Source organism: Bidens hawaiensis, unplaced genomic scaffold (assembly GCF_021521415.1).
Source record: "Bidens hawaiensis isolate Kalapana, Puna unplaced genomic scaffold, B.hawaiensis_p1.1 tig00001685_1, whole genome shotgun sequence".
NCBI classification, from domain to species: domain Eukaryota; kingdom Viridiplantae; phylum Streptophyta; class Magnoliopsida; order Asterales; family Asteraceae; genus Bidens; species Bidens hawaiensis.
In genome coordinates, this window is record NW_027491095.1 from 2,022,173 (window position 1) to 2,045,705 (window position 23,533).

Below are 23,533 nucleotides of genomic sequence, written 5' to 3' on the forward strand. Positions count from 1 at the left end.
TATATATATATATATATATATATATATATATATATATATATATATATATATATTTGCGTTTCTGTAAATTGACCTGTAAATTTTTGATACACAAATGGAGATGATGTTATCGAACACATTAAGTGATTAGCTGGTAGGTTATCTAAATCGAACTTCATAGCAGTAAGGGGTGCAACTGAGTTTTGCTCATAAATTTTTCTAAAGCTCAAGCTCAGTTTGGTTAAAATCTAAAATTCGCAACTCGGGCTCAGCTCGTGTCCAGCGTAACTATTACACATGGATTATGTCAACCGTTTTATCTTTTCCAAATTTTATACGCAAAAATACATAAATACCCTTAACTTAAATATAAAATCAGAAGCATGCAGCAAAGGACTTCCCCCCTTCTTATATTCCACACTTGCCATTCATTAGCATATTCTAGTCTAAACTATCATCTCTAATATTTTACAAATGTCTCAAATCCATGCAAAATCTCCCCAACACTGTGCCAAAAAGAAACTAGTAAACATCAACAAGAAGAAAGTATTCTTGTACATGTTCTTCTCCTCAATCATCCTATTCATACTGATCATATTTTGGCTCATTCTTCATCCCACCAAGCCACAATTCTCCCTTAAGCAGGCTGATATTTACCAACTTTTCGTATCCGGAACACACCTCCTCAACTCCTCCATTCAGCTCACACTTGTCTCCACAAATCCCAACCAACGAGTCGGGATCTACTACGATGAGATTCAAGTTTATGCATCCTACAAGGCTCAGCAGATAACTCTCCATTCATCTCTTGCTCCTTTTTATCAAGATCATAAGGATACCACTATTCTATCCGCTGTTTTAGTCGCCAACGCCTTACCAGTGGCTCCTTCTTTCACTTATGATTTGGGTCGTGATCAGATGGCCGGGAGATTGGTGTTGAATGTCAAGGCAGACGGTCTGCTTAGGTGGAAGGTGGCAACATGGGTCTCTGGGAAGTATAGGTTCAATGTTAACTGTGTTGCGGTTTTCGTGTTTGGTCCATCTGCTCCTTTGACCTCTAAGCTAGGGACACAATGTTCTACCATCATTTAACAACTAAACTAAACCTTATTCCACTCATATATACAAGTCCATAACGATACAGAGAAGATTAGCATGGCTCATGCGCAAGGATGACACTTACTGGTTCATGGATGCTAGCTAGCTTTACCTGTTAATCATGTATTTTCTTACTTGCATATGTAAAGGATCGCCATTCGATCATTGTAATAATGGAACAGGCTTGTTGTTTAGATATCATCAACCAACTTAAACCACACTTTTTGATTATATGGACCTCATTACATGAAGCAAAAGCCAGAACTAAATAAACAAAAACATTTCAGTCAAAGATGTGAAAAAGCTAGAAAACTTTTGCAATGAATTTATATGAATACACCAGAAAGCAACTTTTTAAAAAGCTAAATTATTTTGCTTCTAAACTACTCAACCTTTTTGTCGGGAGTCTTTGTATCTAGCAAGTCATCCATGTGCAAATAAAACAAGACATGAAATTGGTAAATTTGGAGTATTAAGGTTCTGCACCAATGTGCATGTAACAACAATTATCAATAAAAATTCTCATAAAGTTAATCAACTATTTGAACAACATATCTATCTCTCTTTCCACTCAAATAATGTGCTAAAGTTTTAACAATAAGAGGCACATATATGTCTGTCTATCTATCTTCCACTAACCAAATATAGATGAAGCTAGCTACCCTTTTTTCTTTTTGGTTAAGGTAATGGCAGTCCCTATCAATCAATGTCCCAACTTGGTTAAGGCGGCTTGTTGGGCTGCATTTGATTCTTGCTGGATCAATAGCCGATTGATTTTGTCAACTAGGCCATGATCAGGTCTTCACCCGACGAAGGAGGCATGAGAACTCTCAATGAAAGCACCAAACTGATAAGACCGATTCGAGATGGTCAATCTCCCGATATACCCGTAAGTGGATTACGCTCCAAGAACAAGAAGAGTCGAAAAGAAACCGATTTGGGACAAATTTTCTTTTTACTTTTTATGTTCTGTTTCTCAAACAAAATACAGGAAAACAAAGATAAACTTAATTAATATATTAAAGTTAAATAATATTTGATCGTATCACCGGACCATGTTTTGTAGTGGTTTAATGGAACTTAATTTTTGGTTATATTTGTACTTTGTAGATGTGATCTTAATCAGGGATGTTTCACGTTACTATTATTTTGATTATATTTGGTGATCCACCATTTTTTTACAAAAAAAAAAAGAAGAAAAAAAAGAAAAGAAAAGAAAAGAAAAAAAAGGATCAAGGATCCAAAATTTAGATGTGCTATAAGTTAGTATTAGAGTCATGGTTTAGGAGAACAAGGTATTGACTAATATTTTTCATATTTGTGATGATCAAGGTCCTTCATTCACCCTGAGGATCAAGGCCACACTTGCAAGTAACAATTATAACATGACATATTTGTGGGCTTACTATGGTTTTTCAAGGCACGCAGACCGTCACTATGAACATAGGTAATGTAAGGCATAGTGCATTTGACAACACATAACACGAAGATTTCAAGACCAAATCTAGTTCACGTTTAACCAACAATAACTGAACCAACATGTAAAACTGACTCAACCTAGACCAATTAGTTATCATTGTCCGGTTAACCAAAAGTAAGGTTATGGATTCAGTTTCCGGCCCATGCACCACCATATCAAATAATTGCCATGTAACTGTAGCATTTTCATATCAAATGAAAAATCAGTTTAGTACTTGATAAATAAAAGTTAAACAAGTAATTACTATGAGGATATTTTAATTATGGGAGCAAGTAACAAATGCTCCAATATACTGCAACCAAGTATGTTTATTGTTTCAGTACAATTACACATGGTCTTTCATAATCTGCAGATACTATTTCTCCTGCTCTCAATCTGAACCAGGTCTCATGTATATCTGCAAATCCTCAAAAATGGATGCTGGCAGCTTACCCTTCTTATATATACGCTGAAGGGTTGTTTGTTTCTTGGTGACCAAGAAACAAAGAATTAAGGTACACGCATTCTCACAGCCGGTGAAAAGACAACAGTGAGACGGGCATGATCAGAGAGCGAGTAGTCATCTGGCCACATTCCTTTTTCAGCTTCGCTCGGGTACAGTACCGCATTCTTCACCCTGTACCCTATTAGATCATCTTCGGTAACTGTTTGCTCACACCTTGTAGGCGGATTCCATATTTGCTTCTGCAGTTATGTCAATAGCAATATTAATATACACGCTTAATTAACTCACAAGCAAGTTCAAGTTGAAGTTCAAAGGGAAAAGGAGTAGTACTTGGAATTCTTTATAATCAACAACACCATTGCCATCAATATCTGCTTGAATCCAAAGGTCTTTCGTCTCCTCCTCACTCAGTCCATTTGGATGACCGATAAAATTAAGCTGCATCAAACCCATATCCAATTTGAGGCATGCACTTGGGATAATTCTATACAGCAATACCTGCACTTACCTGGTGCAATGCTTCACAAAAACCATAGTAAGTGATACCATCTCCATCACTGTTGGCCTTAAGTAATGCAAAAGCATCTTCTTCAGTGAGTGAGGCCCGCCGCACATGATACTAAAAATACAAAGTCTTGGTTAGCTACAGATCATAATCATAATGTCAACATATAGATATCTATAAATAGGAAAGGAAAGGGGCGGTCTTCAGAAAGATAGCATGGGAGATAACCGAAGAAAGATGGGATGGGAGATAACTCACTGCTTAATAACACTGCAAGTCAAAGCAATAATCCCCCCCACATCTGACTTTCTTTCATAGCAGGTCAAACACAAGTGAACATAACAATACAAATATATATATCAAAGACATAAAAGAAATGTGCAAAAAAGATTGTGTGTACCTTGAACAGTCCAAAGACCGCATCGCTCCAACTTGTTTTGAGTACTTTCCTACACTTGTTTGGATTAAGAAGCCATATGAAATCTACACCACATATGTTTCCTCGATGATTCCTATGGCTAACCCACTGAATACATGAATGAAATTCTGGATTATGCAACGCCATGGTAAGTACATTTGTAGATAAACAATTGCTACTGACTGACCTTATGTGCATCAGCATCCGTGTAGTGGTGAGCAGTATCATACGATGACACAAATCCCTGTGACCTAAGGAACTTGTAAACATGACCTCGCTTGCTCCCGTTCCAGTCCCTAACAACATTTATGATCAATTGGCATCATGATTTTTAAAAATTGCGCCTAGGGGCCGATTAATCGCTATTTAGTCAAAAACAGTCAAAATTGAAAATTTATATATAATATTTGGCATATATATGCATATTTGATAAATTACATATAAAATTCCAATCCGGTTAATCCCTATTAATCCTGATTAATCGCTAGTCGGTACCTCACCGGCCAACTAGCACGTAGAGAGTTCTACAACACTGACTGGCCTAGAGTAAAAGAGTTGAGTTAGTAACTTACCCACAGAGAATAATGGGCAGAGGACTAAGATTGTTTTCCTTCTGATAAGCTTCAACAGATTGCCGGACCTTGTAAACCTAAGATTTTTCATATCATCAGACAACAGCACAGCAGCAATAAAAGAGAGAGAGAGAGAGAGAGAGAGAGAGAGAGAGAGAGAGAAAAGATAGCATGTTTACCTGACGCAATCTTTCCAAACACATTCTTGAATCGTGCGGGAACAATAAGTGAGTGTTAACTATAAGAACTTGTTGGCCTCCAATTAAGAGCTGAACATGTAAAAGCAGCGCAACACGGTCTCCAAAATCGTTGAAGAGGAACTCCCGATGGTCTATCACCCGAAAGTAGTCTTTGTGCACAGCAGTCAACAAGCCTACCACATAATATTCAAAACTGTTGGTAACCAAGAACTATCAAATATCCATATATGAAATCATACGTAGAGAATAGGATCAAAGGAGAGTACTTCATTAAATGAAGTAAGGGATTACAACCAAAAGTAGAGAATTCTGTTTGCATATATGTATATATCTAGTCTTAATCTACCCCGCCATATGATGACAGTTATGTATACCAGTTTCTTAATATTGACCCGTACTTGATTATTTCAATAATACTAGTGCCAAGGATAAATACTTAAGCTAGGTGTTGTGGAGGCGTCATCCATGCCACATGGGCATGGTGGAGCCTACAACACCACGCCGGGCAAGTTACATGGGGCGCCACCCCAATAACGGCATGAAACAAATCAAATGGTGTAACAACCAATGAAACACTTGTGTAAACCAATTAAAAAAAATCACCTCAAATTTTTGAATAGTCTGATTATTGTTTTAATGAGGTAGTAGTGGCTAGTTAACTCGCAACGCTTAAATTAACGAGACGGCTAGCTATTGCCTCACTGCCTACGTGGACATGGTGCTAGTTATCCCATAACGCACAGCCCCCAAATGATTACCAATAATAATAATAATATAAGTGTAGGTTATATAGTAATAAATAAAAACTAGTGTTTTTATTTGATATTCTACATCAATTCATATAGTACAAACATGAAAATGATTGAAAGGAATAGTGTTTGATTGATGTTACCATCACCGCGATTATTAGTTCTGGCAAGCTTGAAATTGAGATACCCTGCATCCCCAAGCCTAGTGTCATACATGTTGACAAGTTCTTCGTTTCCAACCCAGAACTCCTGTTAATTATTATTATTATTATTAACAAATATTCCAATCACATGATATAAAATAAATAAATTATTAGTTACAAAGAAGGAAATTAAGTTGAACCTGTAGACAGATGATGGAAGAGCGTTCACGCAGCAGCAGATCCAAAATATTGAGCCAATAAGCTCTAATGTCACTCTCTCTGCAAGCATGGTCCTCGTGAATTAGGCGTTTGTAGATAGGGGCTAGGATGTGCAGGAAAATGAATTATTATAATTAGGGTCTCTTGAAACACCTCTTTTCTTCGTCATTCAACCAATTACAAAATAAAAATGATAAGAGTGTTGTGTTTGTGTTTGTGTTTGTGTTTGTGTTTGTGTTTGTGTTTCAATCAATCCAAGGTAGTAAGGCTGTGGTTATGTGGAAGGCAACTAATGCGTGTTTGGATATTTATTTATTTGTTTGGCTTCTGGTTATTTTGTATATTATTTCATTCCTGAATGAAACGGTAGTCTGAGGACACCACACCACACCACACCACACCACACCACACCATCCCTTCATTTATTATTTTATCTGTATTATTATACACCACACCTTGCCTACTTTTTCGTTAATGCATTAGCTGTCTTTGAGAGGCGCAGGTAGAGGTAAAAGTCGGTTCTTTTTTTGACGCTAAACAATGCGATTGATGATTGGACTAGGACACGATGAACACTTTAAATATTTTAAAATAGATATTCGTTTTATTCAATACTTTTATATAGTTATTTATTAAATTTGACAAATAACCTTTTATAAATATTATTTTTAATACAACGCAGAAGTCAGAACACCTGGTAAATCATTTTTGCCTACAAAAACCATGCCTTGTGTTTGCTCCCGAAGACGGAGTTCTAAAGGTCCAAGACCTAGGGGTGTTCAAGAAATCTGAAATCCGAACCGAAATCGAAACCCAAAAAAACCGATCCGAATTTTTATTCGGATATTCGGATCGGATTAATCTGAATATCCAAATAACTAACTCGGATTCGGATATGGAATTTTAAAAAATTCGGATTGTTCGGATTATTCAGATATCCGTTTAATCAGAATAAAAAACATGTTTTTAGTGGTATTTTTCAATTTGGTATATTTATTAAACTATTATTTGAAGTTTAAATTTTAAATTTGTGTTAAGAGTAATTCATATTTTATGGTTTTATGTTTATTGTGATTCTAAACTATTAAATGTTAGGCACAAAAAAATAGAAAAAAATTTTAGGTTTATTTCAGATTATTCGGATAATTTCGGTTTATTCGGATATTATCCGAATCCGATCCGAATTGAATTCGGATAAATTCAGATCGGATAGGAATATTCCTAATTCGGGTTCAAAAATTTTCAAATCCGAATAACCAGTTATCCAATCCGATGAACACCCCTACCAAGACCTTCATGCAAGAAACCACTATATGGATAACCCCTAACCACTCTTGCACTTGTGTCGATACCTTTCGTTTTCGTATCACATTTTAATTTTGCAAAAGTGTAAGTAAATGCTTGTTTTACGTGATCCAAACTCTAGCGCTATGTTCCTGAGTTCACTTAAAAGAGGAAGAAGGAAAAAATTTCATTATTTTCCTTTATTTTTTCTACTCCTTTCATTTTCCTTCTCTTCCTTCCAAAAGCATTTACAATATAAAAGCCTCACTTTCCCTCAATTTCCTTTCTTCCTTTAAATTGTAACATCCGTAAAAAAAATTTGTTCCACCATATAGTTTTGTAAAGTTTGAAGACCAAAATGTATCACCCATAAATAAGTGATATGAACATAAGGTTTGTCCGTTTATCATATATAAATAAAATAATTTAGTTTATATTTGAAATATTATAACTTGAGCGTTTATCAATATAAGTGACAATTGTGTAAATTGTAAGGTGTTAAAATGTGTGTTTAAATTATTAAACGGCTGTTAACAAAGAATAATCGAGGATTAATATATATGTATATAATTATGCAATAACTAGTAACAATAAGTTAACATAGATATATGTATTATATCTAAAATATCTTAACATTTATAGTAATATATGTATGTAATTAATTTGACCGACATCACTAAAAATAAAAAGAGAAATATATAATATACATAATAGATATGAACAGGTTAATCTTAAAACGTGAGTCAATATAAGAAAACCTGCCACCCTACTCATTTCTCTGCCATCTACCACAAGCAACAAATACATATATACTTAATAACAAAGATATTTGGGGATGTCTGATATATCGAGAGTTAAGGAAATAAAAAAAGAAATTAGGGGTGGTAGCATTAGACAAGAAGATGACAATCTAGCCTTCTGAAGACGGTTGATAATCACAAATCGGCTTATGGTGGTGGAATACAACCTCTAAATTTAGTTGGTGGATGAAGAAACACTAAGTGACCCCGGAAGATTATGGATAATCTTAGGGTTAAGTAGATGTTTCCCACGAGGGTTAGGTCCGGCAAAGATGGTTATTCTTAACCTGCAAAACAGACACCGTAAGCTCGTCACTGAGAAGGGGGGGGGTTCCTCCTTGTGACCACCCTCCGGCGTGAGAATCAGACTAGGTTGCTCTGAATATAAGTGTATATTAAGAGAAATAGCTAGAGAAGATGAGATAATATCAGATGATATAAGATAGTATAAGATGATGATACTGTTCCAAGGTGTTGGAGTATTTATAGCCGAAGGTAGGTTTCCAAGCAGGTACGGCCAGCTGTATAATATTCCTTTTCCACCAACTACAGGCTACGCACGTGCCACGATGGGAGTTGGTGAGTAGTCAGCGGCTGATAGTGACATGGCCAGCTGTATAGTATTCCTTTTTCACCAACCATGGGCTGTGTACGTGCCACGATGGGAGTTGGTGGGTAGGTAGCGGCTGATAGTGACATTTTGTACTAGAGCGTGCTCCTCCTCGTACTGTTGTCGGTGAGCTGTCACCCTGTGATTGGTTCATGGGCTGCTTTGGTCAGATCTTGTCTATTTTGTCCATACCTTGGCAGGTATAGTACAAAAGATCTTCCAGAAGCGTACGGACTGACTCATTTGGGCGGGAGTATTCCCGCCTTGCTCATTCCTTCCTCAGGTGACATTGCTGAAGTGTAAAGAGTTAGTGCCTTATGCGTGTAGCCTTACCGTTAGTGCGGGTAGCCTTCCTTCTTGGTATGTACCCACGGCTGCGGGAACAGGTAGGGTACTGTACCAAGGGAGGCTTTCCTGCGGGAAGAGCTGGCTTACTGCGTGTAAGGTCTTCATCTCTCTGAGCATGGTGGGTCCTGCGGAACCAGTTGGTCTTTGCGCAGACGTACCTTTTCAAGGTGTGTCTTGCGGGTCCAACTGGACTTTGCTGGGACCTACCTCTTCAAGTCCCCCCAGTCCATTGTTCTTCTCATGAGTTGTTAATAAGTGAGGTGAACTTTTGGACTTTAAGCAAGGGGTTTTAAAGAGGGTTTTGTTTTTTAAGGTTTTCCGTGGGGATTCTTCCCGCAGTTTTCCTAATGTCACTTGCAGAAATTCCCGACTTTTCTGCCTGATCATTGGTTATGATGCGGGTAGGTGTTTAACCCCTTCGCACGTCGGGAGCGTTGAGTTTCACTTGCATAGATTCTTCACGAGGTTTTGGTAGTTTTGGACATAGTGATCAGTTATGTTAAACTACCAATTCCATCTTGAAGCTTCAAACAATCTAATTCTCAATGTTCCCGTCATGCGGAGGTGTTATTTCTCTTTCCGCAAGCATGGTCCATAAGATCCTTCTTGGCTTCAATTCCCTGCAAGTGCTAAGTATGTGAAGGGTTTCGCCTTGACACTGTACCCGCACTTGTCTTACGGTTTCTTGTTTCCCAAGGTATCTTGTTAGCTTCGATTCCCTGCAAGTGCTAAGTATGTGAAGGGTTTCGCCTTGACACTGTACCCGCACTCGTCTTATGGTTTCTCGCTTTTCAAAGTAAGGGGGTATATTCCCTCTTATTTTTGAATCTTTGAATCTTTTTGAAATTCGAAGAGTTGGTAAAAGGATAAGAACAGTCCAAACTGTTGAAGGGACGTTAGCGTCTTCTGACGGTTTCAGGACGTGCAGGAAGTTTATGGCGACGTGACAGTATATGGTCATTCCAGACGCTTTTTCAGGCGCGTGGGCGCGAGTTTTCGGGCGCGTGGGGGCGAATTTTACGGCACGCGTCCTGTCGACAGCTGTTGCCAGCTTGCTCTTTCCACGTGTCGTCGTTTCATTGCACCTGCGCTTCTCTCTCTCCTCCGCATTAAATTCATCGCATTCATTGCGATGAGTATATAAAGGGGGAAGATGGTGCATCTTAATTCATACCTTCACTTCACTCTTCTTTTAAACGATTTCCGGCGAATACTCTAACTTTTCCGTCGAGCATTCTCCTGAAATCGTTCTCTTTCATACTTCAAAAATGTCTTTTACTCATGATCCCGAGATTACTGCTGAGGAGTCCGATGTATTCCTCGAGAATCCGTCGTCCACGTCTGATAAGGACGATAGGAGTACTGCTGGCGAGTGCCAGTGTACTCTTTCTGTTGAATTGTATCACTACATCGTCAAGAAGTTCATGCTCGAGCCCTACGAGCCTGAGTTTCCGGAGCCTCACCAGACGGTGTATGATGCCCCTAAGGGCAAGATAGGGGTTTATGCCTCATTCTTCATATATGGGTGTTGGTGCATTTTGTGACCGTCGCTATGCAATTCTGATCAGCGGAAACGATGTACGAAGTTATGACAACTTCGCCATAGGCGAAGTTAGAACAACTTCGCCATAGGCGAAGTTGTAACAACTTCTGCCATAGGGGAAGTTAGAACAACTTCGCCTTAGGCGAAGTTGTAACAACTTCGCCTACAGGCCCAAGCCCGTGAAATTGTTTATATATATATGTGTCTTGGTTATGTTTGTGTATCCAGAAAATTAGAGTGTGTTTTGTGTAGTTCAATTGTCTAGAGAGAAATCCAGAGGGAGAGTCGTTTGGGACGGCCCGAGGTAGAGCTCACCTCGGGTCGGCCGTCATTTGTTTTCGTGTTTGGTGTGTAACGAGTTATGATTATTATATGAAAGGATCTGCAGATGTGTTTATCTCATTCGTGTGTTTGTTCGTGTGTAATCGTGTTCTTCGTCTTCTACACCAATAAACGAGTCTAGGAGGATTCCGCACTCCTAGACATCGTGCGGATCTCGTATCGATCGGCAACGCCCCGCGCGGGAATCTACAAGTGGTATCAGAGCCTTAGGCTCTTATGCTATGGTTCGAGATCTGCGTTTTGGTGTTTCTGGCACGTTTCTGATGCGTTTTTGGCCGAACAGCCGCCGCAGGCGAAGTTATGGGGTTCAGGCGAAGTTGTAGCTTAAATTTTAGGGTTTAGGCGAAGATATAAGGTTAAGCGAAGTTATTCACAACTTCGCCTACCTCACAAGTTCGCTTATCTCAGGCGAAGTTATCTCTCAGGCGAAGTTTTGGACAGACGAAGTTATGGACAGGCGAAGTTAAGGAGGAGCGAAGTTGACTTTAGGCGAAGTTAAAAAAAAAAAGTGTTTGGAGTTTTCGTCTGTATGGCCAGGTGTACACGATTATTGTGAGACCGAAGACGTTGTTCCGTCAACGAGTGAAACTTGTTATCTCTTGGTCTTACGTGTGAACAAATACGTGTCAACTCTGGATATGGAGTTGAGTTTGTGAATGGGATATTGATTGAAACTGTATATTGACACATATTTGGGTGTTTGTGGGCAATGAAATAGTTGTTGTTCGAGGTTGACCAACTGAAGAAAGTCAAATTGAACTGAAGGTTTTCGTCATTACTGGATTGCGGTCAGAGCATATTATTTATGTTATTTTCAAGGCGTTCGAGAATTGGATCCTGAAACGTGATGCTTATTTATTAAAGTGAAAATTATGGAACAAGTTGGATTTAATCGGGAATTAAAGTGTTTATGTTCTTGATCGTGATCCCTGGTGATTGAAGATGCTTTGGATTAATTAATGGTCATGTGTGTTAGATTCTGTCAAGGTGGTTTTGTGATGAAATTGATCACTTGATGTTGAGTAGTTGAAGATTAAACCTTATCGTATGCCGACGTGTTGGTGAAGTTGTGGAGGGAGCCCAACTTCACGTGTTGGTGAAGTCAGAAGGACTCACGTGATTGGTTGAGATGATCAATTAGGCACGGGGATGCATGCATTTCAAAGACCTCAATCTATATAGTCGGAGAAGCTTACACTGAAGGGGAGATCGGATATGGAAGACGCTGGGTGATTGGTAGATTTGTGAAGCTACAAGACAGTTTCAGGCACGGCTGGTTGAAGAGCAAACTGAAGATCATCAGTTAAGAGGGAGTCTATTAGTGCATGGTTTGTAACAGATGATCTTTTGTGTTTGTTAGAATTGAGAGCAACTGTCAAAGGGGAGTCTGTTGGTGCATTTTGTGACCGTCGCTATGCAATTCTGATAAGCGGAAACGATGTACGAAGTTAGGACAACTTCGCCATAGGCGAAGTTAGAACAACTTCGCCATAGGCGAAGTTGTAACAGCTTCTGCCATAGGCGAAGTTAGAACAACTTCGCCTACAGGCCCAAGCCCGTGAAGTTGTTTATATATATATATATATATATATATATATATATATATGTGTGTGTGTGTGTCTTGGTTAGGTTTGTGTAACCAGAAAATTAGAGTGTGTTTTGTGTAGTTCAATTGTCTAGAGAGAAATCCAGAGGGAGAGTCGTTTGGGACGGCCCGAGGTAGAGCTCACCTCGGGTCGGCCGTCATTTGTTTTCGTGTTTGGTGTGTAACGAGTTATGATTATTATATGAAAGGATCTGCAGATGTGTTTATCCCATTCATGTGTTTGTTCGTGTGTTTGTATGTGTGTAATCGTGTTCTTCGTCTTCTACACCAATAAACGAGTCTAGGAGGATTCCGCACTCCTAGACATCGTGCGGATCTCGTATCGATCGGCGACGCCCCGCGCGGGAACCTACATAACAGTTGGTCTGAAGGTTTTAGAGAAGTCACGTGAGTTTCCACTCGCGTTTTTTGGTTTAAAGGTTTCTCCAAAATTTATTCTCTGGTGGAAATCTGCTTGTTTACGCTTCCCTTTCGCCCTATGGCGCGGGTTTGCGTCACTGTCAGATTCTTCCCAATCTTCATCATACTCGCACTCATTACTCATGTTGAGCTGTTGTCGAGTGTTTCCGAACTCGTCATTGGCCTGTTGGAGTGAACGTAAACGTTCATCCAACTCGGCTTGGAATTCTCTTTGACATGCTTCCGCCCAAGCTTTAACTTGGTCTAATGTTTGGCGGGGGAGCCTCGTCTGTTTTTCCGCCTGGGTATCGATGAATCTCAGGGGAAGATTGTTTACTGCACTTGCCCCGGTTTTGGGTAACCGGGGTAGTGTTCGTAACATTCGTATACTCGCTGGTGTTCCTCCCAGTGGCTGGGGTTGTGGTTACCGGTGTTTCTTGGTTACCCGGTGGCTTTGGCATCAGAGTAACGTTAACCATCTTTCCAGAAGTTTGAAAAAACTGAGATAAAGGAAGATTAAGTTCTAGCTTAATGCACGGATGGCGCAAATGAAGAAACACTAAGTGACCCCGGAAGATTATGGATAATCTTAGGGTTAAGTAGATGTTTCCCACGAGGGTTAGGTCCGGCAAAGATGGTTATTCTTAACCTGCAAAACAGACACCGTGAGCTCGTCACTGAGAAGGGGGGGGTTCCTCCTTGTGACCACCCTCCGGCGTGAGAATCAGACTAGGTTGCTCTGAATATAAGTGTATATTAAGAGAAATAGCTAGAGAAGATGAGATAATATCAGATGATATAAGATAGTATAAGATGATGATACCGTTCCAAGGTGTTGGAGTATTTATAGCCGAAGGTAGGTTTCCAAGCAGGTACGGCCAGCTGTATAATATTCCTTTTCCACCAACTACAGGCTATGCACGTGCCACGATGGGAGTTGGTGAGTAGGCAGCGGCTGATAGTGACATGGCCAGCTGTATAATATTCCTTTTTCACCAACCATGGGCTGTGTACGTGCCACGATGGGAGTTGGTGGGTAGGCAGCGGCTGATAGTGACATTTTGTACTAGAGCGTGCTCCTCCTCGTACTGTTGTCGGTGAGCTGTCACCCTGTGATTGGTTTGTAACACCCTGACCGATGGCGGATTATACATCGGGGCGCCACGTATTGTTTCATTACTCGTGACACTATTTGGGTGTCAATATTTAATAAATACATTTTCATTGCGCACGCGCAGAACACACTTCGTAAAGTAACATAAATCATATCATAATTCAAAATATTCAAATAACATAATTTGTCTTGTTACATTTTAATCTAGGTCCAAAGAAAAAGAAAACATCCTACGTGTCCTTGAGATTCCCAAAAGCAGCTACAGCGAACCTGAACATGTGTTAAAATAAAACGTCAACACTTGCGTGTCGGTGAGAAATCAAGTTTAATAGATATAAATAGATAATAACAAACACTGCGCGCAACATGTGCTTAACTGGGGTTTAACATAGGGTGTAATCAGATTGTGATCAAGCCTAAATAGATCATAGCTCATAGTTCAATCCGTGCTCCCAATCGAGCACAAAAACAAATAATCATACGTGCATGTGTAAACAAAACAAGAAAACCGTAAACGATAGGTCTCCCGTGTTCATCTAATGGATCCATGAAAACTTCGGAATAGGCCGAACAAAGCGGTTAATGATTCACACATACAAATAAACAGCCAAGTAAACGTCCATAACACATGGGGTTTTGCGCACATAAATTTCATAAACAAGTTTAAGACTCAAGTTGTACGAACACATGAACATCCCAAAACGTTAAAAATAAAAGGGGATTAAGTACGAGATTACTCACTTGTAAACGGTGCGTTGAAAGATAATGCAAGAACCAACTTTTAAACAAGCGAAAGTTAACCTATAAATAAGAGGTTCTTGGTTTAACGATTGGTTTTTATGTCTTGAATATATGCAGTAAGTATCGATTTTTGTTAGTTAAACAAATTAAAACAAAATATATATATTTATATTTACCGAGATTCTGGGCAGAACAGAAGAGAAGACGGAGGCAAAGAGAGGAGTGGCGTTGCTGAGGAACTACGGCAGAGAGCAAAGGGAGAGAGATTTGGGGAGTGTTTAAGTGTAGTGTGTGTAGTGTTAATAAACAAGAAATTAGCTTAATTTATAGGAAAACCCAAGGGAACACAATCCCTTGAAAGGGGAAAAGATCTTATCAAATCAAGCAAAAGATATTAAAAAGCACAAGAAAACAAAAGCAAAAGATATCAAAAGATATGCCGGCAGCTGCAGGGGATGGGGAAAAGCTGACAGGTTACAGATCAAAGCATGGGAGGTGTCAGATAAAGCACTGTTCAAGACATGCAAAAGAAGATTTCAAAAGATTATGTCAGTCACTTTTTCTGTCAACCAATAGGATTGGTGCGCATGCTGCGCCGAAAGTGGCTTTTCGGACAGATGTCGGAACTGACCTACAGTGCTCATACAAAAGATAAGATATTTCAAAAGCATACAGGCTGACATAAACTGAAGAAAAGACTTAAGGTCTAGCGCGAGAAGACTCGAGCGCGAGCGAGGACGGAGGCAGACAGAGAACAATCCTTAGCGCGCCGCGGGAAGAATTACAATCCTTAGCGCGCCGCGGGAAGAATTACAATCCTTAGCGCGTCGCCGGAAGAACTACAATCCTTAGCGCGTCGCGGGAAGAACTAAAATCCTTAGCGCGTCGCGGGAAGAACTACAATCCTTAGCGCGTCGCGGGAAGAACTACAATTCTTAGCGCGCCGCGGGAAGAACTATAATCCTTAGCGCGCCGCGGGAAGAACTACCATTCTTAGCGCGCTGCGGGAACAGTTCGCCTCGCGTATCGCAGGAACAGTTGGTCTTCGCGCAGGCTTCCTTGTAAGGAGTCTGGCGCGTGGAGCTGCGCAGACATCCTTAGGCGGGAAGAACCAAAGGACAAGCAAAGAGTTAAGAGAAAAAGGGTTTCAAGGCTTAAGGGTTAAGCAGAGGGGCGGGACGGCGATAAGAGAGAAAAAGGGAGGCGGGACGGCGGAGAGAAGGAAGAAAGGGACGGGTCGGCGGAAAAGAAATTATTATTATTAGTAAGTAATATAAAAATATATATATATATATATATATGATTTATTTAATGTTAAATTTACAAAGATTAATAATCAAAATTTTAAATTATAAAAAGAATCGGATTCGAAAACGGGTACCTGGGTCGGGTCGGATTGGGCAGTTGTCACAGTCTCCCCTACTTTAAGAAATTTCGTCCCGAAATTTATCTCGAAGTAGGTTGCGCAAAGAAAAGGTGCGGGTACTTGATCTTCAACTGATCTTCCCTTTCCCAAGTGAACTCGGCTCCGCGCTTGGACTGCCAACGAACTTTGACAATAGGGATGTGACTGCGCTTGGTTTGCTTCACCTCGCGATCCATAATCTCAACAGGCTTCTCAACGAAATGCATAGACTCATCAACTTGAACTTCATCAAGTGGTATGTGGAGGTTGTCGTCAGCTAAACATTTCTTGAGATTGGATATATGGAAAGTTGGATGCACATTGCTGAGCGCAGGCGGCATGTCCAGTTTGTAGGCAACTTTTCCCACTCTCGCGAGAATCTTGAACGGACCAACATAACGAGGTGCAAGCTTACCTTTCTTCCCAAAGCGGACAACACCCTTCCAGGGCGACACTTTGAGGAGAACAAGATCACCAACTAGAAATTCGAGAGGCTTCCGCCTGCGATCTGCGTAACTCTTCTGTCGGCTTCTGGCAGTCAGCAGATGATCACGGATCTTGGCGATTTTATCGGTTGTCTCTTGAACTAGTTCGGGTCCTGTGATTTGAACTTCACCCACTTCGTTCCAACAAATCGGCGAGTGGCACTTTCGACCGTAAAGTGCTTCAAATGGGGCCATACCGATGCTGGAATGATAGCTGTTATTATAAGAGAACTCGATCAGAGGTAGGTGTGAATCCCAATTACCTCCAAAATCAAGAACACAAGATCGAAGCATATCCTCAAGGGTTTGGATGGTTCGCTCAGACTGTCCGTCAGTCTGAGGATGATATGCAGTACTCATGTCCAAACGAGTTCCTAACGCAGTTTGGAGAGATTTCCAAAAGCGAGATATAAAACGGCCATCGCGATCGGATATGATGCTCAAGGGAGTACCATGACGGCAGACAATTTCTTTGACATATAGATGCGCAAGTTGTTCAACACGGTAGGTTTCACGAATGGGCAGAAAGTGGGCAGACTTGGTCAATCGATCCACTATTACCCAAATGCTATCATGTTTGCTTGCGGTCGAGGGTAACTTGGTGATAAAGTCCATTGCTATACTTTCCCATTTCCACGTAGGAATTTCTGGTTGTTCGAGCAAACCAGATGGGCGTTGATGTTCAGCTTTTACCTTAGAACAAGTTAGGCATTTAGCTACGAACACAGCAATATCCTTTTTCATACCGGGCCACCAATAAGAAAGGCGCAAATCTTTGTACATTTTGTCAGTGTGACATCTGCCCCGATCCGACCCGACCCAGGTACCCGTTTTCTGATCCGATTCTTTTTATGATTTAAAATTTAATTATTTTCTTTTAAAACTTGACATTTAAAATATATATATTACTAATAATATTTTCCTTCCCGCCTCTTCCTCTCTTTTCCTTCCCGCCGTCCCGTCCCTCTTCTTCTCTCTTTCCGCCTTCTTTTCCCTCTTGTCGCCTTCCCGCCCTTTAGCCTTGAACCCCCCTTTTTCTCTTAACTCTTTGCTTGTCCTTTGATTCTTCCCGCCTAAGGTTGTCTGCGCAGCTCCACGCGCCAGACTCCTTACAAGGAAGCCTGCGTGAAGACCACCTGTTACTGCGATACGCGAGACGAACTGTCCCCGCAGCGCGCTAAGGATTTTAGTTCTTCCCGCGGCGCGCTATGGATACCGTTCTTCCCGCGACGCGCTAAGGAATATAGTTCTTCTCGCGACGCGCTTAGAATTGAAGTTATTCCCGCGGCGCGCTTAGAAATGTAGTTCTTCCCGCGACGCGTTAAGGTTGGTTCTGTCTGCCTTCGCGCTCGCGCACTCTTGACCTTCTGTGTCTGCCTTCGCGCTCAAGCTTTCTCGCGCTATGTCTTGAGTCTTTTCTTCTGTTTAATCCAGCCGTTTACTTTTGTGTTGTCTTATCTTCTGTGTTGTTGACCTGACCTATCTTATGTCTGAAAAGTTACTTTCGGCGCAGCATGCGCACCAACCCCATTGGTTGGCAGAAAAAGTGACTGACATTATCTTTTGAGATCTGCTTTTCCATGCTTGACCAGTACCTTTATCTACCCGCCCATGCTTTTTTTACTGTTCCCTGACAGCTTTATCTTGCCTCTGCAGCTGCCATATCTTTCCATATCTTTTGCTTGATTCTGTTAAAGATCTTTTCCCCTTTTCTAGGGATTATGTCTCCTAGGGTTTTCCTATAATTAATAATAATATTTTCATAACACTACACACACAAAACACTTAATCTCTCCTGTTCTCTTGCTCCTTGCTCCCTCTGCCGTCTTCCTCTCTGCCTCCGTCTTCCTCCCTGTTCTGCCCTGCTTTTCCGGTAATATATATTATATATAATAATTTACTTATTAATTATGCTAACTTATAATCAAGACTTAAAACAAATCATTAAAACAATAATCTTATTTATAGGTTAACTTGTGCTTGTTTAAAGTTGGTTCTTGCTTTATCTTACACCGCATCGTTTATCAAGTGAGTAATCTCGTACCTAATCCCTTTTTATTTTTAATGTTTTGGGATGTTCATGTGTTCATACAAACTTAGAGTCTTAAACTTATTTATGAACTTTAGTCGCGCAGTATCCCATGTGTTGAGGACGTTTACTTGGCTGTTTATTTGTATGTGTGTATCATTAACCGCTTTGTTCGGCCTATTCCGAAGTTTTCATGGATCCATTAGATGAACACGGGAGACCTATCGTTTACGGTTTTCTTTGTTTACACTTGCACATATGTTTTCTCGTTTTTTGTGCTCAATTGGGAGCACGGATTGAACTATGAACTATGAGCTATGATCTATTTAGGCTTGATCACAATCTGATTGCACCCTTGTTAAACACCAGACATACACGTGTTGCGCGCAGATTTATTGTTATCTATGTATTGTATTAAACTTGATTTCTCACCAACACGCAAGTGTTTGACGTTTATTTTAACACATGTTCAGGTTTGCAGTAGCTGTTTTGGAGCTTGTGGACACGTAGGAAGTTTTCTTTATTTTGGACCTAGATTAAAATGTATCAAGACAAGTTATTGCTGTTCGAATATTATGATTTATAATATATTGATTTATGTTGGTTTATTTATATCTTGTGTTTACGTTGCGCGTGCGCGAATGAATGTATTTATTAAATATTGACACCCAATAGTGTCACGAGTAATGAAACAATATGTGGCGCCCCGATGTATAATCCGCCTTTGGTCGGGGTGTTACAGTCAGCACCAGGATGAACGGAATACCGAGTTTTGTGCGCTTCACTCAGTATGACAGAGCGAAGATTCTCCTCAATGGGGATCCAGATGCGATTGAGATAACAGAGAATTCCATTCAGGTTAGGGACTAGATGTGCTTCTGCACCACACGCTAACTCGGCGCGTAGGTTGCCTTTGCTGATCGATGCGCGCTGCGCGTTGCGAATGCGCGATTCAAGATCGTTTTGGATCGGCGCGAAATGAAGCTGCGTGCGCGGCAAGATACAGTTGAGTTGACTGGGCTTGCGGCTGAGCGCATCGGCTACCACATTAGCCTTTCCAGGGTGATATCGGATCTCACAATCGTAATCGCTGATGAGTTCGTTCCATCGGCGTTGTCTCATGTTAAGTTCCTTTTGATCAAAAATGTGCTGAAGGCTTTTATGGTCTGTGTAAATGATGCACTTAGTCCCATAGAGGTACTGTCTCCAGATTTTTAAGGCAAATACAACTGCACCAAGTTCGAGGTCGTGAGTCGTATAATTCTTTTCATGAATTTTGAGTTGCCTAGACGCGTAAGCGATAACCTTGCCTCGTTGCATAAGTACACAACCGAGACATTGGTTGGAGGCATCACAATAAACGACAAAGTCGTCAGTACCCTCAGGTAACGCTAGAACAGGAGCTTCGCACAACAATTGCTTGAGCGTTTGAAAGGCTTCTTCTTGCTTAGAGCCCCAAATATACGGTTTGCCTTTGTGCGTTAATGCTGTTAAAGGCAAGGCGATTTTTGAGAAGTTCGAGATGAATCGTCGGTAGTAACCAGCTAAGCCCAAAAAGGAACGGATTTCGGTAGGAGTGGACGGTGCAATCCAGTTCTTGATTGCTTCAATTTTGGATGGGTCGACATGAATACCCATCTTGTTTACAACATGACCAAGAAACTGTACTTCATCCGACCAAAACTCACACTTGGAGAGTTTGGCATAGAGTTGTTCGGTTCGAAGCTTTTGCAACACCAACTGAAGATGTTGTTCATGCTCGGCCTTGGTTTTGGAATACACCAGAACGTCATCGATAAACACGATCACGAATTGGTCCAAGAAAGGCCTACACACCCGGTTCATTAGATCCATGAAGACAGCGGGGGCGTTGGTTAAACCGAAGGGCATGACCAAGAATTCAAAATGACCGTAGCGGGTTCGAAAGGCAGTCTTGGGAATATCCTCTTCGCGGATACGCAACTGGTGATAGCCAGAACGGAGATCGATTTTGGAGAAACAAGAGGCACCTTGGAGTTGGTCAAAGAGGTCGTCAATACGCGGTAAGGGGTACCGGTTCTTAATGGTGAGCTTGTTCAGCTCGCGGTAATCGATACACATGCGAAACGAACCGTCTTTCTTTTTAACGAACAACACCGGAGCACCCTAAGGCGAAGAGCTAGGGCGAATGAATCCTTTATCGGTCAACTCTTGAAGTTGACTTGCTAATTCTTGCATTTCAGCGGGTGCAAGTCGATAAGGAGATTTGGCTACGGGGGATGCACCAGGGACAAGATCAACACGAAACTCGACTTCCCGAGCGGGAGGTAAACCAGGAAGGTCATCGGGGAAGACTTCAGGAAAGTCACGCACGATGGGAATTTCAGAAAGTTTCTTCTTTCCTTCATCGGGTTTGACCACATGAGTTAAGAACGCGACACATTTCTTCCGCAAAAGTCTTCGGGCTTCAGAGCATGACATAAGTTTAAGACCGTTAGATGGTTTCTCGCCGTAGATATGAAGATCTTGACCATTTTCCCGAGGAATGCGAATCAACTTCTTGGCGCAGATTACTTCGGCGCGATTTTGCGAGAGCCAGTCCATTCCAATAATCACATCAAAACTTCCAAGAGGCATGGGAATGAGGTCGATTAGAAAATCATGTTCATTAAGGTTAAGCATGCAATCTTTGATCACAGAGTTTATTAAAATAGTTTCACCATTAGCCAATTCAACTGAAAAGTTTTCGTTTAAGTTTACTCGCGGTCGCGTAAGTTTTTGTTCAAATGCGCGAGAAATAAAACTTCTATCGGCGCCAGTATCAAAAAGTATAGATGCATATTGTCCGTTAAGTAAAAATGTACCATTAACCACGTCATTATTCGCTTGCGCTTGGTGCGCGGTTATACTAAAAGCTCGTCCGCGCGTCACTTGGTTTGAAATTTGGTTAACCGGATTAGCTTGCGTAATTTGTACTTGCAGTCTCGGGCACGCGTTCCGGAAATGACTGGGGTCACCGCAGTTATAGCACGACCTGGGTCGTGGATTAGGGTATGTTGGTTGTGGGTTTAGCGGGTAAGTTGGTGGTGTTTGCGCGATTGGGTTGGCGGGAAGGACTCTACAGTTCTCAGCAGTGTGACCAGTACGACCACATCGGTTACATTGTCGACACGGGACTTGAGTTGGATGGTGAAGTCTACAGGTTGGGCAAAAGGGTTGGTTTCCTGTGTAAGGTTTCTTAGTTGACTGGGCAGGGAGTGCGGGATTGGTTAAGGCATAGTTATGGACTACAGGGGGTGTTGGGTAGGTTGACAGTGGGTTAGGAGCGTATACTGGAGGTTGGTAGGCGGGTTGCTGGACAACGAGCGGGTTGGTAAGCGCGTAGGCTTGATGATTGGGTTTGCGCCTGCGTTTGAGGTTGTTACGGTTTGAGGGTTCTGGCTTGGTTTCTGTTGGTTCTGGGACAGTCTTGGTGAGTTTGGTCTTCTCGGCTCCCCGCAGGAACAGGGTTCCTGCCCTGACATGGTTGTCGCTGAGCACAGCGGCCAACTCGATGGCGTCAGAGAGGGTTGCTGGGTTCCTGGCCCATACAGAATCTTGAATTTCCATGGGGAGACCCCCAAGAAACTTCTAGATGGCTCGGGGGGAAGGGGTGACTAGGTGCGGGACAAGCAAACTTAGTTCGTGGAAGCGCGTAGCGTACTCGCGCGCTTCGCCACTGTACTGCTTCAAGTTCCAAAATTCCTCCTCAAGGAGCTTTATTTCGTTGGGAGGGCAGAATTCTCTAGTCAAAAGTTCCTTGAATTCCTCCCAGAGCATGCTAGAAGCAGCCTCTGCGCCACGCGCGTGAGCTACTCCGTTCCACCAAGTAAGCGCCCTTGATTCTAGGACACTTGAGGCGTATAAGGTTCGTCGGTCTGGAGGGCATTGGGTATGGAGAAAGGTGTTCTCAATTTTCTCGAGCCATTGGAGCATTACGGTGGCTCCTTCGAGCCCTGTGAATTTCGGAGGGTTACCCGCATTAAAGGATTTAATATTGTATCCGGAGGGGTTGGTATTATTTTGGTTTAAGGCTTGGGCTATTGCGGCGGCCATTTCCTGGGAACGTTGCTACCTACGTCTGCGCGAGGCTTCTCTCCTCTGATGACGGCGAGCTGATAGTGGAGGCATTCTATAAAAGTTTTAATTTTTGTTAATATCTTGGTATGGGAAATCGTTTTAGCGCAAAGTATATCATTGTAAAGCTTGTTTCGCGGAGTTAAATGCTATCAAATTTTGAAGTAAAATATGAATTTAAATGCAAACTTAATACAGGTAATGAATTCGAATTGAAAATCGACAATTCATGCATCACCATGATTTTCCGAATTCTCAATTTAAAATATCGAGTAAATGAATATTGGAGATTGACAATTCATGTATCACCATGACTTTTCAAATCTTCAATTTAAAACATAAAGTTAATGGGGATTGAAAATCAACTATTCATGTATCACCATGACTTTTCGGATTTTCAATGCTAAACCCCAACAACAAACGAATATGTAAGTAAAGAAATAAATTGAAATTTAACAATAAAAATCGAAAGATCGTGAATAAAACACGAAATCATGTGCTGCGTATGCGCAAGCATATTTTATAAATATCGAGTAATTAACAATTAGCGCGCAAACATGAGATATTTCCCATGCGCGAGAAGGGACTCTTAGGTATTCTAGGTCGTTACGTCTAACCACCTATCCTAAAGTCACGGAGCTTTGATACCAATCTGTAACACCCCGACCGATGGCGGATTATACATCGGGGCGCCACGTATTGTTTCATTACTCGTGACACTATTTGGGTGTCAATATTTAATAAATACATTTTCATTGCGCACGCGCAGAACACAGTTCGTAAAGTAACATAAATCATATCATAATTCAAAATATTCAAATAACATAATTTGTCTTGTTACATTTTAATCTAGGTCCAAAGAAAAAGAAAACATCCTACGTGTCCTTGAGATTCCCAAAAGCAGCTACAGCGAACCTGAACATG

General features: G+C 41.1%; 1 protein-coding gene, 1 non-coding gene and 1 pseudogene across 2 annotated transcripts; 2 read left to right on the plus strand and 1 right to left on the minus strand.

Annotated features, from left to right (window-relative positions):
- The first annotated feature begins 327 nt into the window (after window positions 1-327).
- LOC143591363 (NDR1/HIN1-like protein 26 pseudogene) lies at window positions 328-1,205 on the plus strand (annotated as a pseudogene).
- Window positions 1,087-1,187, plus strand: LOC143593668 (U6 spliceosomal RNA). The gene has a single exon (XR_013146154.1). It is a non-coding gene; the product is annotated as a U6 spliceosomal RNA (small nuclear RNA).
- Window positions 1,206-2,737: 1,532 nt separating the features above from the next.
- On the minus strand, window positions 2,738-5,845 carry LOC143591373 (putative calcium-binding protein At1g02270). The gene is made up of 9 exons (XM_077071597.1): window positions 5,790-5,845; window positions 5,590-5,695; window positions 4,677-4,870; window positions 4,498-4,574; window positions 4,113-4,221; window positions 3,908-4,033; window positions 3,511-3,621; window positions 3,333-3,440; window positions 2,738-3,241 (listed from the first exon to the last, which is right to left on the minus strand). Exons 2-9 carry the CDS (start codon window positions 5,660-5,662, stop codon window positions 3,047-3,049), a joined length of 993 nt encoding a protein of 330 aa, XP_076927712.1. The 5' UTR covers window positions 5,663-5,695; window positions 5,790-5,845; the 3' UTR covers window positions 2,738-3,046.
- Window positions 5,846-23,533: the final 17,688 nt, after the last annotated feature.